Raw genomic sequence first — 16,012 nt, 5'->3', positions numbered from 1 at the left:
TTGGCAATTTCGTTGACTGCCGAACCAAGCTTTCAGATACCGGGGAGCATCTCAAGTGTCCGCTGAGTCCAGCTATTCTGAGAGACTTGTCCAAATGATATCAACAGGGGCTTCTCGGATAAAAGAGCTCTTTTCAACGGAACTAGGCCGACTACGAGTCGCCGGTCGATAAGTGCGATGCTCATGAAACATGATCGGCATGCAACCTCTTGCACTGAAACTATCAGACTGCCGAAATGAAAGGTATCACATGATCGGGCAGAAACATAATTGGGAAAGTGATAGATAATGTTACTGATCGGATATTGTAGTTCGCCGAGACTTGTAGCCCTGTCTTGAGATGCTGCACTCTTCCGCAAATCTCAACGCCAAGTTTGTGATATCTACTCAGCGGCATGCTTATCTGAACCAAAACAAGTCATGTGATCCCTGATAAGAACAGTAATTGAACAAGTTCGAAAATGAGGTTGAATGCCAGTTCTGTACATAGGTACCAGTCTTGGCCGCTTAGTCGTGATGTCATCCCGCGCCCTTTGGAGAACATGGACTGGGCGTAATTCCGCCATGATTGACTTTAATCACCTTTGAACGAATGTACGGTGGATCTAACAGTACCTGCTTTATCCATCATCCAGTACGGGAGTTGTGACTTATTCCAGGGACTTCTACACTTTGTTGCATATCCTCGCTACTATATACTCCTTGTCTTGACAAGGCCATGGCGTCTTTGAACGGAAACCTCTCACAGCGAGGCGAGGTATTCGCGACGCCGACGAGCAAAATGCCAATGTTGGATGTAGTAAACGATCTATGGCATGCAGAAACGAACTCTGACGGATATATCAGTCTCGGCGTTGCTGAGAATGTACATGAACTAAAAGCTCGTACTGATGCGATGGCTGATACTTGACAGACACTCATGCACAAGGAACTTATTGAACATATGACTAAGAATGTACTCAGCCGCCACTGGCGATGAAAGTATTAAAGGGACTGACATCCAGTAGTTCAGCCTTGATAGCCATGCTTTGACAGCTGGCGACGGTTTCACTGGCTCTCATCGCCTACGGAATACCCTTGCAAGATTCATCAACCACCACTTTAGCCCATTTGAAGACATCATCAAAGATCAAGTCATTGTCACCTCGGGTGTAGGCCAGGCAATCGAGCTCAGTGGCTTCGCGCTCTGCGACAAAGGTGATGGCTTTTTGCTCGCGCGACCTCACTATGGAAACTTTCCCATTGATCTCGGCTACAGAGTTGAGTGAGTCAAGATCTGATCTTACTGGTTGTAGCAGGTTAAAGTTACCTAACCTGTAACAGAGCCAAGATTATCGGTGTCTCGTTTGGAGATGTAGATCCCTTCAGTATTGAGACTATCGTTTATTACGAGAAAGCTTTGGAGGAAGCTGAGCAGCAAGGGATTCGTGTCAGAGTGTTCCTGTTATGCAACCCTCATAACCCATTAGGTGAGTGTATGCTTATTCTTATTGAATTTTCCTTCTAATCATCCACCAGGCCGATGTTATACTCCCGAGGTTCTGAAGGCGTACATGCAATTCTGTCAGAAACATAACCTGCACCTCATCAGTGACGAGGTATATGCTCTTTCAGTCTGGAAGAACCCAGGCGCGCCTGATGCTCCAGACTTCACCTCAGTTCTAGCTATCAATCATCATGATTTGATCGATAGAGACCTAATCCACGTACTTTGGGGAATGGGCAAGGTTCGGATCACAACCCAAACGCGAAACATGTACTGACTTCTTACTAGGACTTTGGTTCCTGTGGTATCAGAATTGGGTGTCTCATCAGTCGTAATGAGGCCTTTCTAAGAGCTTGCGAAGCCAATTCTTACTTCTCGGGCCCTTCGTCTCTAGCCGACCTTGCTACCGCTCGTGTACTCGCCGATGATGCGTTCATTGAGAGCTACATCAAAACCAATCGATTACGGCTAGCAGAGAACTACGAACTGACAACTAAGTTTCTTGGCAGTCATCAGATTCCTTACAAAGAAGGTTCCAATGCTGGCTTGTTCGTATGGGCTGATCTATTCCAGCCCTTGCGCGCACAGGTCGATGCCACTTTGCAGAACCAGAAGGAACATGAGGAAGGTTCTGAGGAAGCACTGAGGACTCTCGAGACGAATCTGCAAGAGACCTTCTTAAAGCACAAGATATTCTTGGCGCTTGGGGCTGATTTTGGAAGTGATGTACCGGGCTGGTTTCGAATTGTGTTTGCTCATGAAAAGTCATATCTGCACCTAGGTCTGGAGCGCATGATCAAAGCTATCGAAGCTTTCCGTGGTCAATTTGAAGAAGATAAGATGTAAATGATATCATGACAGGAATTGTAATGTGTCAATGGCTTTGTTTTCATACCTCAATTAGCTCTACCTAACGCTCAGACATGTGAAGTAACATGCATTTAAGAGACTCCAAGTGTCTTTTCTTCTGCGCGCATTGACTTGTAAGCGTCAATCCACCACTTATGGATAGGCTTATCCCCTTTCCATGTCCCGTCTGGCCCCAGCTCATCCCATGGCTTGGGACTGAGAATGTAATGGACGTTCTTGACCTTGTCATCACGCCATATGGCTCCGTGCACAGCTGGTTCTCGCATCGTCTTCAAGGCGTTGTAGATGTATGGCAACGCCACCCAGCGACCTTTGAAGACATCTGCAAGAAGGTCCTGATCCGGGAACTGGTAGTCGAGACCTGCCTCATTCATCTTCGTGACGATCTGATCGAAAATGGCCTTCGATGGGTTGATGACTAGGAGTCCGCTGTTGAGTTTTCCTAAGCCCGTAGAGATATCTGCTCCAGTTGTTTGTGCGACTTCTGGCGAAGCATGCTGTGACGTAAAAGCGCAATTCTCAGGTTTCCAATTTGACGGATAGTGCGGCTTCCGTAAAGGATTACAAGTGCAAGCATGACAGGCAGCAAACACTCTTTTACTGCTCACCGCGTCTGCAGATCCGCTTACTGCTGGTAGGTCGAGGTCGAGGTCCATGAGCTCATCCATGTTATGTAGTGGCAGCATATCTGAGTCAAGAAGAACTATTCGTGAGTAGTCCGTGAGTGAGAAGGCGATCAGCTTAGTCCAGCACTCATTGAATCGCGGGTCATCAGTGTACTCCTTTGCGGTCGTTGGAGCTAGTCTTGGTACTTGAAAGGTTGCTATACTCCGACGCTTCAGACAATCGACACTGGCCTGTGATAATGTACTGGTGTATAGAACAAGCAGCGGGTATTTTGATTTGACGCATCGCAGACGGTAGTTGAGTGCCAGTACGCCCTTGAGATAGTCATCGTTCGTCACCAGAGTTGCCCAAACTGCATAATAGTTAGTCAAAGGATGTGAAGAAAGCCTCATCCTACATGTAAGACATCACCAACCTTTTGGAGGCAGGGCCGCAGTATTTTCAGAGACCATTGTAACCGAGAGTCCAATATGCACAAGACAGGATACGCGTAAAGAGCTTTTATCTCATAAAGACTGATTATCCATCATTTCAGGGAAGAACCCTCAAAATGGTGAATTGCGGCCGCGTGTTCTTTTATAACCAGGTGTCGGCAGTTATTAGAGTTTGCTGATCAAACCTTTAGAACACGGCTGCCTCGGACGGCAATCGAAGTGGCTTGTTTCTATGGCGATCTGGTACTAAAAGCAAAACTAACTCCACATTCTCATGCACCTTATCCCAAAGTCGGTATTTCTATGTCTAACATTGTCTCAGTGGCAGGAAATGGCGCAGCTGAATGATGCGCTATTGAGATTATCTCTTGGCAATCTCTCACCGATCGCTGTATACTTCTTGGCATCGGAAGAGCTATTATCCAATGTTATTAATTCCAAGTTTAGCTTTATGACGTTTTGCAGTCGGCGCTGCATCGGAATGGCTGTCTTGCCATGTTGACCATGGCTTTTCCGTAGTAAGGCCGCTTACTAATTGACTTCAATAACCAGTTCACGTTGTTCTTGGCGATGCATGCTTATCCTATGCTTCATGTCTATGCCTCGCCCGACCATCCTTACAGCCTCATAACCTACACATCCCGCTTCACGGAGTCGGAAAATGGGCGACATTGTAGAAACACAGGCAATGGATGATGTCGCTGTCTACGAACTTCATAGTGGCACCGGAGATGGTGCAGATATGGTATTCGCATTTAATGGCTGCTTAATTTCCGTCTCCATATTTCCTAGCAACGGATCGTCTACAAAGGACACCCAAGGACAGGAAGATCGCCCTCTACAGGACCATCTTATTGATCTCATAGAGAAGGCTACCGTGTGCCAGGACGACGACGAGTATGAGGAGCTTGTGGATGAGGTCTTTGCCGTGATTCTTGACGCTGGAAGACCTCTTTTCTGTCAGCTGATATATTCGCAAGACCAACAGGCCCAAAACAAATTTCTGCATTATTTCTTATTTCCTCCTTTTTTCCACTTCCGTTTGGAGGCCTCTGCTCCTACTGGTAGTGTCTCTATTATACCCATTAGCTCCAGCGAAACAGATACCATTCATACAGTCGACCCTGCCTCTGACCAAGGTTTTCAAGAAGAGTTGGAGATCTGCCAAGATTTACCTCGCTATACACCTGAGGAAGTCTTTGCTACCGAGGTGTTTGAACGTGGTGCAAGGACTGTTACGGCTGCCGTCCAAATACAAGGGCGAGACATGTTCTGCAAGTCGAGTGGTGAGCTAAGAGGGCTTTATGGGACCAGTAAAGGACGAGAGCTTGAATGCCTTCATAAGATACGGGAATTCTTTCCAACAGGGTCTATACGTGTTCCTCAACTTCTCGGATACGTTAATAATCATGATACGGAGCATATCTTGGGCTTTCTTCGACAGTGGGTGCCGGGGCGCAGACTTAGCGATATCATCACCTCTGCTACGTCACAGAATAAGGAGAAATGGGCTTCCCAAATCCGGCAAACCGTCGAGCTTCTTCACCAGCACGGACTGATCTGGGGAGGCGGAAAACCCGACAGCATCATCATCGACGAGCAAGACAACGCCTGGCTGATTGATTTTGGTGGCGGGTACACACGAGGATGGGTTGACGAGGATCTAGCTGAAACAAAAGAAGGAGATGAGCAAGCCCTGAACAGGATCATGGAATTGCTAAGCGGAGGTGAGGAGATGTCTTCGTCTTCATAGGGAATCAAAGATCCGAGGAGATGCGAGGCTTACGTGGTGCGAAGGTTCGATAGTGCAGATCAACGGCAGTTCCTGGCATCCAAACTGTTGGGACACAGCGGCCGCTAGGATGGTATCCACTTTGTATCTTATCGCAGGCCCTCTTCAGAGTCCGAATGCAAGTTAGCGACGAAGTACTGGCGATACGCACAGGCAATGTCTTCCCATTGTAAGAGACATAGCCCCATCCGCAAGAATCTCTTCCGGGAGTTGTCAAAACAGCATCTTGAAGGTCACTTGGTTGGGCGTCAGCGGCTGAGAATCTGTGCGCGCTGTCTTGATGCGCGTGCACCGAACGGCTCGCTGACTTGCTTACAGCTCAGAAGCAGTATTTCACCGAGTGAACCTCTTCTTTGCAACCTTGGCTGCCTCTCGGACCACCATGGGCGTCGACGAATTCTTACTACCCAAAACTACCATCTGAAGTCGTAAAAGACATTCCCGGAAACCACGGGATTAGGCAGCCTCCTCTTCTTCAAAGCATCGCTCTGACCGCCTTCAGTGTTTATGCTGCGACTGCCTTTCCTAAATACTCATGACGTATGTGACAGTTACATGGTACCGCGGGTCCCACGGCCTGCGCTGGCGTATCAGATGGTGTGCCTTACGAAGCTACTATAGGGCTAGCTATACAAAGGTCAGTTATCAGTACCTCAGGCTGAGCGATAAAGTATGGACGGGGCCACCCTTGGATCTGCATGCATGTGTCGGTACCTGACGTTTCCGGGTATAATACGATAGCAACTATAGATAGTTCAGCCTAGCAGGGGACTTTGCGCTTCGTACGGGCCGCCGGATGAAACATGTATAAACAGACAAAACATTCCGACTAGCAGTTAACTTTAAAAACATCCATGGTGCATGGGAACAGGTGTTACAGTTGTTTAGACGGCATCATTTGCAGTTACATATGACTGACCTTCCATGCAATTCGTATAAGGACACTGAGACTTTGACTGCCGTCAATCAGGAGGTATCCCGCAGAGTGAACAAGTTCATTAATTATATAGAGTTCCTCTCCAAGCTCCGCTTTCCAACAAACGACCTATTGCTTCTCGTCTCTGATGAAATTTGCATTTTATATGCGCGGATCGAAATCTAATGGATCCATTATTTAACGTTGGGTGGGGTTCTCCATTGCGTGTTCCTGAATACGGAATAGCAGCCCGGCATTTGCTGTAGTGGAGCTATCGGAATTCGGGATCATGTCTAAAGTGCTTTAAAGTCTTACTTCAACCTCCAAATGCTACATCGTATAATTACCCTCCTCGGAGCCCGTCATCCCACATCGGCAGATCAAATTAAATGCAACAAAATAAACAGTTCTTACATGTTGTACAAGTATCAGTCGCGTTGTCCTCGCTTAAATGGCCGTATGTGGCGATAATACGCGCCGTATCTAAGATGCATGAAGATATCGGGCGATGGACCGCTAGCTTGGGACCGTTACCCTGGGCTGCCGGCCCTGTCTATCCGCCAAGTGCATCCCCCGTGGGAGCGGCTCTGCTCCCCTGTTGGCGTATGTATGCGCCCAGAGCCTCAGCCCGCACCAAACACGAGCGAAAGGCACGCGATAAACTTCGGTTCTCGGCTGTAGTCAACTTTAAATAGCATATCAAGTAGCCCACTTCACGCAGTCCGTGGCTTACACGTAGACGAATGACGCATAAAACTTTACTTCGTTGACGGTGAGGTAGTAGCCTCGGTTCATGGGTTGGAGAGGATAGTTATATAAGTTGCATCCCGGCCGAATGGTTCCAAAGTCATAGGAGTATCACTGGTAACAGAGTCTCTTGAATCTCTGTCTGGGTTTTAGCTCGTCCTGATCACTTCCCCAACCCACCTTCAGCTCACCAATCTACCTAGACTTTCACCTCATTCCCTGTCACCATGAGTTTCCGATTCCCCTATCACGAAACCCCGTCGGAGGGCAGCTTCAACCGCGAGTTCAACGATGCAGAGAAAGGCCAGCACGACAACTCGGGAATGGCACTTGCACCACTGAGTAAAGTCTATCCATCTGACAAAGCGGATGGCCACCTTACCGCTTTTCCCCCGGTTCATGAGGGAAACATGTGGTCCGCCACGCAATCGACCTCGTCTTTTCACAACTCTTGCAAATCAAACTCCTCATTGCCAATTCTTCCCAAGCAAAAGATCACACCGCCGCCGCCAAAGAAGCAGGAACCCAGAAAAAGTACCCTGTTCGTACTGTGGTTCAACACATATAAGCGGCTGTTCACTTTCGTTGTGACTCTCAACCTTGTTGGTATCATCCTTACCAGTGTCGGCCAGTTCCAGTATGCGCAGGACCATCTTGGTTCTATGGTTCTTGGAAACCTGCTCTTTGCTATCTTGATGCGCAACGAGTTGTTCTTTCGGATACTCTATATGGCCTTTATCTACGGACTGAGAAGTGTATGTAACTACTAAGCTGCGGTGATTGAGAGGCTAACATTGAACAGTGGGCGCCACTAAGAATGAAGTTAATGGCAGCATCGTTTCTGCAACATGTTGGAGGAGTACACTCGGGCTGTGCACTCTCTGGCACCGCGTAAGAAACCCTCATATGGATGCTTCCGTTTAGTTGCTGACTTGTTCTAGTTGGCTCGTGTATTACATCGTACAGATTCTCAGTCACCGCAGCATCCGTGAACCTGCTGTACTCATTAGCGGGATTGTCACCGTCGTCTTCATCATAACATCCGTGCTGAGTGCATTACCATGGGTTAGAAAGTAAGTCCAGGCCTGTCTCGCCCATCGAATCGCACTGACCTCCTGTTCCAGTAATCACCACAACATTTTTGAGCGGTACCATCGATTCGCCGGCTGGTTAGGTTTGGCTGTGAGTCATAGTCAAATTCCTTTGGGAGTTGGTACTGACTTGGGTATAGGCTACATGGTCTTTCGTCGTTTTGAGCAACTCTTACGATGCCACTAGCGGTAAAGATAATTCTAATGCACAGTCCCTGATTACCACGGAAAACATCTGGTTTACCATTTTCATGACGATCTTGTAAGGAACCCCACGTTTACCAGCTTCCGAAAAAGAATAACTACTGAAACTTGCATTCTTCAGGATCGCTCTCCCCTGGGTCACAATCCGACAAGTCCCTGTCGAAGTAGAAATACCCTCGTCCAAGGTTGCCGTCCTCCGTTTTAATAGGGGAATGCAGCAAGGCCTTCTTGGACGTATCGGCCGTTCAGCCTTGATGGAGTATCACGCTTTTGGTATCATCAGCGAAGGACGCCATTCCCCATACCATTACATGGTTTGCGGTGTTCAAGGCGATTTCACCAAGAGTCTCGTTGCGGACCCACCTACAAAGATCTGGACACGAGAATTGAAGTTCGGTATGAGCCGCTTGCTAGGTAACTTGTGCTATCGACTGTACTGACTGTGTGTAGCCGGAATCGGACACGCTTCTGCCATGTTCAAAAGGGGTATTCGCGTCTGCACTGGAACAGGTATCGGTGCCGCTCTGTCAACATGCATCCAGAGCAAAAATTGGTATGTATGCCCAGATGCGTGACCAACACCGGCTTTTGCTAACAGTCCATCCAAGGTTCCTCATCTGGATAGGCTCTGACCAGATAAACACGTTCGGATCAACGATTTCACGGCTCATCCACGATAACATCGAGCCCGATCGAATGATACTGTGGGATACAAAAGAACGCGGCGGCCGACCAGATACAATGCAGCTCCTGAAAGACACCTGGAATAACTTCGGTGCCGAGGTTATCTTCATCACGTCCAACATGAAGGGGAATGATGAAATGATGCAAGGATGCCGTGAAGGTTCGTACAGTTCTATCCCGAGTGTCTTGTGAGTTTCGCTGACAGTTGATGATCGATATAGAGGGAATGCACGCTTTCGGCACACTTTGGGACTTCTGAGCTTTGCATCCTTCAAAGCCTCTTGCTCTGCCACCTTAATGCACTTTAATGCCTCGATACTAACCATGTCTTTGATGTTCATTTTAATCCAAATAACAAAGCTCTCCGAGTGTATTTTCTTTTGTTCCAACTCTGATATTTGTTGCGATTTTCCTTGGCTGGTATTTTTTGGATTTGCGACATGACGCGCACGCCTTCATGTGATTAATTAGAGGATATATACATAGACATTGGAATAGACATAGAAAGGATGCTAATCTAATCGGGTATATTGCCATTTTCGCTACATAAGGAGTCGGGCTGCTTAATATGTCCACATAGGCATCGTTCAAGGTGTTCTCTCGTAGCCCCATCCTTCAGCCTCCCCCTGTTTACATGCTATATTTCTCCGATCTTCAACTACCTGAAGCACCGGACGATTACAAACTATTGCTGGCCGCAAAGAGTTGACTTTGGTATGTCGTTTGACTCAGTGTCGGATGTAATATGAACGAGACCAAGGCATTTCTCATATGCTATCTTGACGGTTACCTAAAATTGTCAGCCCCGCCTATGTGCTGGACAAGGATACCCAACAGTGATAGAGAGAATCATGTTATCTAAATGATGCAGGCTGCTAAGCCAAAGTCAATGAGAAAAGGGCTTCAGTAAGTCGGTGGACTGTTATGCGCGTTGCCAGGATTAGGAGATGATCACTAAGAGTCCTATCTAAATGAAAAAAAAAAACGATGTATTGGTTATCGGAATTTTACTGGCTCTACCTAGGGCGACTGGGTTGAAACACTATTGGCCCTTGAGCGGACCTCCAGGTCACTACTTAAGTAAATAAGCGCCGAGTTTGGCTGTTGATTCTAAACACCGGTTTTTTCCTTTAAACCCACTGGTCCTACCAGGGGTTATATCAGGGATTAGAGTGCTAAAAGATGACGGCGAAATGGTAACAGATTGCATGAAGTAGAGAAATATTGCCAGAAACACATTGCATTTCCTGTTTTTAACCAATTACTGCTTAACATTTTTACCCCATATTTCCCTAGATGGAAACGCACTGCGATTTTCTTACCGCACTAATGAAAATCAGAAACCTAAAAAAAGAAACGTGTCGCGGTTCCATCAGCTGACTCTAATAATTATTGTTTGCATCGACAGCCTACAACAATGATTGCTGCAAACATTGCGACGCAATGCACATGCTCTGGTTCATGCACGCGAGGCGTCCCTCCAATTTCCTCGGAATTGCGTCGTAATACCTTCTTTTCGTCCATGCACGCTTTCAGGCTCGCGAAGCTACTGCGAAACCCCTAGGTTGAAAAGGATAAAAGGACGTCAAATCGAATGCGGCTTTAACTACCAGGGTGTTGCTCCATCGTAGGAAACTCCGGATCCCCGAAATCTGACTAATCGTCTTGTCTTCCGATCTGACAGGGTTCTCTCTTTTTTTTTTTTTTTGTTGTTTCCCCTCCCTTCTTGCCGTTCTAGAACCACCGCCGCTCTCCAAAGTCGTGTCACAACCCACGTCACAGAGGAGCTCCAGCTCCACGGACACTAGCTGCTTGGAGATAGACAACACCAGCCAAGACCATGATCTTCTATTGCTTCTAATCAGGACGACAACGACGACACTCGCCTGCCACCCTGGGTCATTTCCCTTTGCGATGAATCTATACACCGCCTCAGAGAGCAAACGCCCCAGCTCCGGCTCTGGCTCCCAGGACGGCACCGTTGCTGCCAAGCTCCGGCGCGCCCATCGCAAGTCGCGTAAGGGCTGTTGGGAGTGCAAGCGACGGCATATGAAATGCGACGAATCTCGACCTGCTTGTGGCAACTGCGCCGTCAGTGAACGATCATGTTCCTTTCCATCCTCCGCAACGCCCGCTACCACTACGCCAACCGCATCCCCGATTCCGTTCCACCCTCTGCCTCTACTCCAGGCCATCCCGAACAATGCCAGCAATAATCAAGTTCAGAACTGTGCCGATAGCTGCTCCGACGCCAGTGCTATCCAAATTCCTCAGTCTGCTGGACGGCCGCCATCGTGCTCGCGTGGCCGGGTTGGTTTTCCTGAGGTTACTGATGACCTAATCCCCTTTCCTACAACATTCCCCTCCTTTACCGACACACTTGCCGTAACCACTTTCGTTGATTCCTCTTCCCCTGCAACAATCCCTAGCGGCCTTCCTCAACCCATCTTCACCGCCGAACATCTCAGCTTACTTCACCATGCCATCACAGATATGCCCCTTGCCGGCAGCTTCATAGGGCTTGTTGTCGATATCGCCTTAAAGTGGTGCCATGTAGCGCCGTATGCTATGGACCAGCTCCTCGCATTATCAGCGGACCATCTCGGTCTATTATCACCTGAAAATGCCACATCTCATCGTCGCACTGCTACTGAGCTTCAGACTCGCGCTCTCATGTGGTTCAACCGTCCTCCCGAACTAATGAATAGGGGTGGGTCTGATCCAAACAAGACTTGCGTCCCTCGATTCCTCTTTGCGTCTCTTCTCAGTCTCCAAATTCTTTATGAGACGTTTACTCACTACCGTGCCAACTTTCACGTCTTTATAGAAAGATTTCTCGAATTGGCACATCTCCATCGAGGGGTTCGAACCGTAACCTCCTCGATGTATGACACTATTCTTGAGTCTAGCATACGTCCATTCCTTCTCAACATACGCAACGCCGAAGAAGCAGCGAAGCATGGTGGCAGTGAATGTGTCGAGCTTATTAGTCTCATCCGAGCTTCTGATTTGGGCCCGACAGCAGTGACAGGATGCCTAAGAGCCGCTCGCACGCTACAATGGGCCTTCAATATCCATGCTAACCTGCCCCTCGAGGACAACGTACATGCTGCAACCGCATTTCCTGTACTCTTGACGGCAGACTTCCTGGATACCGTACGAAAACAGCAACCTGAAGCCCTCATAATCATGGCATACTACGGCGTCTTACTACATCGGTGCCGCAAATCTTGGTTTATAGACGATGCGGGCACCTTCTTGGTGCGGCTTATTGCCGATTACTTGGGCAGCTTTTGGCAAGAGCCCATGCGCTGGCCTTTGGAGGAGGTGGCTAGGGAGCAAGGATGAGCCGGCTATGACACGAAGGAACGAATTACCCTATCTGGGTCTGCTCACCATCCGGATAGCTGGTGATGTAAACTCATGCAAAAGACCATAATAGCCGCTACTGAGAAAATCGCCACCTCGAATAAAGCCATATTGGAGTCTCTGGGACATGCCTCCTCCGACTCATTATCAAGAAGCATCGGCAAGGCCCGTCTCAAGACCGCCTCAGCGCTGCAGAAGTATAACAACAAGCTCAACCAACCGCTTTCGAGGTTATAAGTTTGCATGGAGAATATGGATATTGGGTTATCTCTGTCGCCACCGCCAGCGCGTGAGTAATCGATCGTTACAAAGAGCGGCCTGATGACTTTGTTTACTAAATGAGTAAGACTCGAAGAAGTTTGATGATTGAAAATAAAGTTAAAGCAATTCCCCCCCAGGACTCAATTCTCTTTACGAGCGAATGATGGAAAAAATCTGATTCGATTGATGCAGACCTCTGCAGAGAGGTACTTGCTATTGCTTCGGTAGTATACCGCCCCATCTCCTTCAAGGAACTGGGGTTCTTCTCGCGTCGCTCGAGGACTTGGACGACGAGGACTTACAAGAGATTATCGGGTCCTGTGGCTCCTTCCTGACTCTTCGAGAGGGTGTCGTTTACTCGTCCATCAACCGGCAAAGGATTTGAGTTGAGATGCATTGTGACTGTGACTGACTTCAGACCACTTATATCCGGCTTAAGCGACACCATCAAAGGTGACCTCTCCATTATCTTGGCGGGTCTATCGAAAGTATGGTTGAGGCCATGGTTAACTTCTAACTCAGTTGGATTCTCCATAGCCTTCAACCGGGTTGTGAATAGGCATAACAAGGAACGAAGTCCTATGTACATATTTTCGCTTTTCTTGGCATCCCAGAGCATGAAGTGGCGGTCCCACGCGAAGTCCGTCTGTAGGGCAGCAATTGAGGGTACAGACACGCCTCTATGCGACTTGATAGGATAGGTGTAAATCTAATAATTAGAGATAAGGATACATGTTAGCCCAGCTTGATTGAGACACATCGACCATACACAGACAAAAAGACCGTAATGAGAAGGTCTCACAGCCCTGGCGAAAACTAATCTCTTATACATGCATATGGTTGTTCTGAGCGTGTGTTGATCAACGTAGTAAACAACCAAGGTAAGGTGGTATCGTGTCTACGGCTGAGGCCAGTGTCTTGATAGGCCACATGGTACTGGCTTGTGTCAAATTTTGTCATCCATCATTGCGAGTTTCACGATACCAGTCACTGGTGAGATGCGAATACAAACAACCAGTGAAATCAAGTCCTGGCAGGTCTATTTGGTTGGACTTGATTTCGACTGGGATGGTTGCATTATCAACATTAATAAGACTATCGTTGCCAAGAGTGTATCGCTTGGCATGTTAGCCAGTATTGTTGTCTGCCTCGCTATCGTGATCACCGTACCCGCTGCCAACCCTTTTCATACGTCTCCGTACTTCATTTTCACGAGTACCAATAATATAAGCGGCCGGAACTCCAAAGGCATAGCCTTCCTGGCTAGCCTGATTAACGCCAACTACAATTTTGTACTTATTGATAGTGCTATTCACTTGACTAAAGATATCAAAAATCCCGAGAATAACGTCCCAAAGGCCTTGTTTTTCACAGTGGGAATCGGCTTCGTGACGGCTTGGCCTCTTGCAATTCTTCTTATGTATTGCTTAACAGATTTTGACGATGTTGTAAACGCAGCAAATGGTGTCCTCTGCTTGAGCTCTTCTACATAGCATTCAGCAGGAGCAAGGCTGGTGCTGTCGTTAAGATGTCCGGTCTTACTGTTTGCTGGACCTCTGCTATAATGGCGCTTTATGCGTATCAGTCAAAGATTTGTTGGGCCTTTGCAAAGGATAACGGTCTCCCCGTATCCAAGATTTGGTCTAGAGTTCACCCCATCATGGAAGTACCGGCTCATACTTTGATGCTCTGCTCCGTCCTTGTGTCGATTTTATCAGCTCTCTGTATAGCCTCATCAACGGCTTTCAACAGGTAAGAGTTTGTGATATCTGGACCCCGAGTATGACTGACCGAACTCTAGCCTCGCTGCTGGTATCACGATTTTTCCTTCTTTATCTTATACCCTTCCGGCTATATATTCTCTGCTGCCCCGAAATAAGCATATCAAGGGACCTTAAACTTGGTTATCACTGGAACTATTTCCAAACTTATCACAGATGCTTTCTGTGTCTTCGTGCTTGTTATCTACTTATTCCCATATGAAATGCCTGCGACTGCAAGCAGTAAGCATTCCCGCAACTCGACGATTACTGCCTTTCACTAATCGAGGAAAATAGACATGAACTACGTCTCGACTATTATTGGCCATCATGGATGCTTTAGGATCCAGGATCACGCTAGCGTCCGCCGATGTGAATGGCCCAACTTGAAAAGCTGTTGGCAACATGGGCCGAACTCTAAGTATGTTCTCGACAAGATTTTTGAAGGTTGTTTACTATTACTTTTACTACTAAACTTGATTGATTGGGATGCGTACTGACTTGATTGACTCATAGTGCCACGACGCGCTTTTGAACTGCCAGTATTAACCTAACTATAGTTATCCTCGAGCTCATTATTATCATGGACTCCCGAGGCTTGAGTATTTTGCTTAAGAACTTGCTATGATAGTATGGGGATAGAAACTAGTTAATGTCATATAACGACACACCGCCTGTCAGCTTGATCTGTTGCATCCCCTTTAGTAGTCTATCATACCTACTTGGAGGTAAAACCGTTGTTATGTGGTAGGCTAGCCCTCGAGGCTGTCAGTTTTGATCTTGCCCTCCAGGTATTCTTCTCCCTTCTCCCTATGGGAGACCGAGCTAAATAAGATATCGATTTCTTTGAGAAGAATACCCTTTATCTCCAGAAGAAAGCTAAAGCAGAGTAAAAATGTGAGTTAAGGATAATACAGAGACTAATAGGGATGTAACTTATAAGAAGATACTAATGACTAAAAGTATGTTAACCTCGATGAATAAGAAGAGTTTCGGCGATGTAAATCGGACCATTGTTCATGCTTATACCTTAACCCGGTGATTGCCGTGAGTTCCGCGGAGAAGAAACGTGTTCTCATAGAGTATAAAATGGGAGACATCCTGAATATCTCTGGCGATCTCTGTCTGGATCTTATAATCATGCTCATTTGAGACTTCTGGTGTCATGATCTTGAGCGCCACATCTTTCTTCCCCAGTATATCGTATGCCATCCAGACGGTTGAGAACCCTCCGTGACCTAGCTTGTGTTCAATTCGATACTGATCGGCTAGGGTTTCGCCAATACAAATAGGGTTTTAAAGACCCCCTAGGTAACGTTGGGGGTCTTCGGAAACTTCCTCGATCTCAAATTCATCATCTGAGTCGACAAAATCACCTCTATCAGCGACGCCAGAATTTGCAGACATTTCGTCGAGTGGTGGCTGGAGCAGTAGTGATGTTCCTGAGAAGAATGAATATTGGTACTTCCGCGGGGGCATTAGAGGAGAAATCAGAGTTAAGGTTAGAAATGCTGAGATAGGTATGGCTAATGAATTGGCCAAGCTAAGCCAATTGAGAACCACTAACGATCGAATGTATTAAAAAGCTTAGATTTTAAATATATATTTTAATTATACAAGTTAGAAATATAGAGGTTTGTAGCTAAACCCATGTAATTAAACAATTACAAAGCAGGCTATGCAGATAGCTAACCCTACAGTTTCTGCTGAGTCATAGGTATGTCTTGGCAGCACCGCTTTTCGGAGGCTAAATAATAACTTTTACTGTTGT

The 16,012-nt window shown here is 47.1% G+C and overlaps 7 protein-coding genes across 8 annotated transcripts; 5 read left to right on the top strand and 2 right to left on the bottom strand.

The window, feature by feature from the left end:
- Positions 1–718: 718 nt before the first annotated feature.
- On the top strand, positions 719–2,332 carry FOXG_15274 (uncharacterized protein; the record flags this gene model as incomplete). The annotated part of the gene is made up of 6 exons (XM_018395358.1): positions 719–865; positions 914–955; positions 1,008–1,264; positions 1,324–1,469; positions 1,519–1,727; positions 1,775–2,332. 6 exons carry the CDS (start codon positions 719–721, stop codon positions 2,330–2,332), a joined length of 1,359 nt encoding a protein of 452 aa, XP_018255204.1.
- A 95-nt stretch (positions 2,333–2,427) lies between these two features.
- On the bottom strand, positions 2,428–3,520 carry FOXG_15273 (uncharacterized protein; the record flags this gene model as incomplete). The annotated part of the gene is made up of 2 exons (XM_018395357.1): positions 3,399–3,520; positions 2,428–3,335 (listed from the first exon to the last, which is right to left on the bottom strand). Exons 1-2 carry the CDS (start codon positions 3,433–3,435, stop codon positions 2,428–2,430), a joined length of 945 nt encoding a protein of 314 aa, XP_018255203.1. The 5' UTR covers positions 3,436–3,520.
- A 488-nt stretch (positions 3,521–4,008) lies between these two features.
- On the top strand, positions 4,009–5,461 carry FOXG_15272 (uncharacterized protein). Its single transcript, XM_018395356.1, has one exon. The coding sequence runs from the start codon at positions 4,079–4,081 to the stop codon at positions 5,168–5,170; it is 1,092 nt and encodes a 363-aa protein (XP_018255202.1). The 5' UTR covers positions 4,009–4,078; the 3' UTR covers positions 5,171–5,461.
- Positions 5,462–7,099: 1,638 nt separating this feature from the next.
- Positions 7,100–9,362, top strand: FOXG_15271 (uncharacterized protein; the record flags this gene model as incomplete). The annotated part of the gene is made up of 9 exons (XM_018395355.1): positions 7,100–7,627; positions 7,675–7,763; positions 7,814–7,945; positions 7,997–8,054; positions 8,104–8,225; positions 8,289–8,563; positions 8,618–8,720; positions 8,776–9,011; positions 9,073–9,362. 9 exons carry the CDS (start codon positions 7,100–7,102, stop codon positions 9,108–9,110), a joined length of 1,581 nt encoding a protein of 526 aa, XP_018255201.1. The 3' UTR covers positions 9,111–9,362.
- A 1,213-nt stretch (positions 9,363–10,575) lies between these two features.
- Positions 10,576–13,273, top strand: FOXG_15270 (uncharacterized protein). Of its 2 annotated transcripts, none has more exons than XM_018395353.1 (2): positions 10,576–12,562; positions 12,619–13,273. In XM_018395353.1, the coding sequence occupies exon 1, from the start codon at positions 10,766–10,768 to the stop codon at positions 12,197–12,199; it is 1,434 nt and encodes a 477-aa protein (XP_018255199.1). In that variant the 5' UTR covers positions 10,576–10,765; the 3' UTR covers positions 12,200–12,562; positions 12,619–13,273. The 2 variants fall into 2 exon arrangements, with proteins under 2 accessions (XP_018255199.1, XP_018255200.1); XM_018395354.1 differs by having other exon boundaries at positions 10,588–12,509; positions 12,568–13,273.
- Positions 13,274–14,009: 736 nt separating this feature from the next.
- On the top strand, positions 14,010–14,379 carry FOXG_21877 (uncharacterized protein; the record flags this gene model as incomplete). Its single annotated transcript, XM_018402251.1, has 2 exons — positions 14,010–14,233; positions 14,283–14,379. The coding sequence occupies 2 exons, from the start codon at positions 14,010–14,012 to the stop codon at positions 14,377–14,379; spliced, it is 321 nt and encodes a 106-aa protein (XP_018255198.1).
- Positions 14,380–15,537: 1,158 nt separating this feature from the next.
- Positions 15,538–15,648, bottom strand: FOXG_21876 (uncharacterized protein; the record flags this gene model as incomplete). The annotated part of the gene is made up of 1 exon (XM_018402250.1): positions 15,538–15,648. The coding sequence occupies one exon, from the start codon at positions 15,646–15,648 to the stop codon at positions 15,538–15,540; it is 111 nt and encodes a 36-aa protein (XP_018255197.1).
- Positions 15,649–16,012: the final 364 nt, after the last annotated feature.

The sequence above is a fragment of the Fusarium oxysporum genome, chromosome 5, assembly GCF_000149955.1.
Source record: "Fusarium oxysporum f. sp. lycopersici 4287 chromosome 5, whole genome shotgun sequence".
Classification (NCBI taxonomy): Eukaryota; Fungi; Ascomycota; class Sordariomycetes; order Hypocreales; family Nectriaceae; genus Fusarium; species Fusarium oxysporum.
The sequence above is the reverse complement of the archived record's forward strand: the minus strand, read 5'-3'. Positions and strand labels throughout refer to the sequence as shown.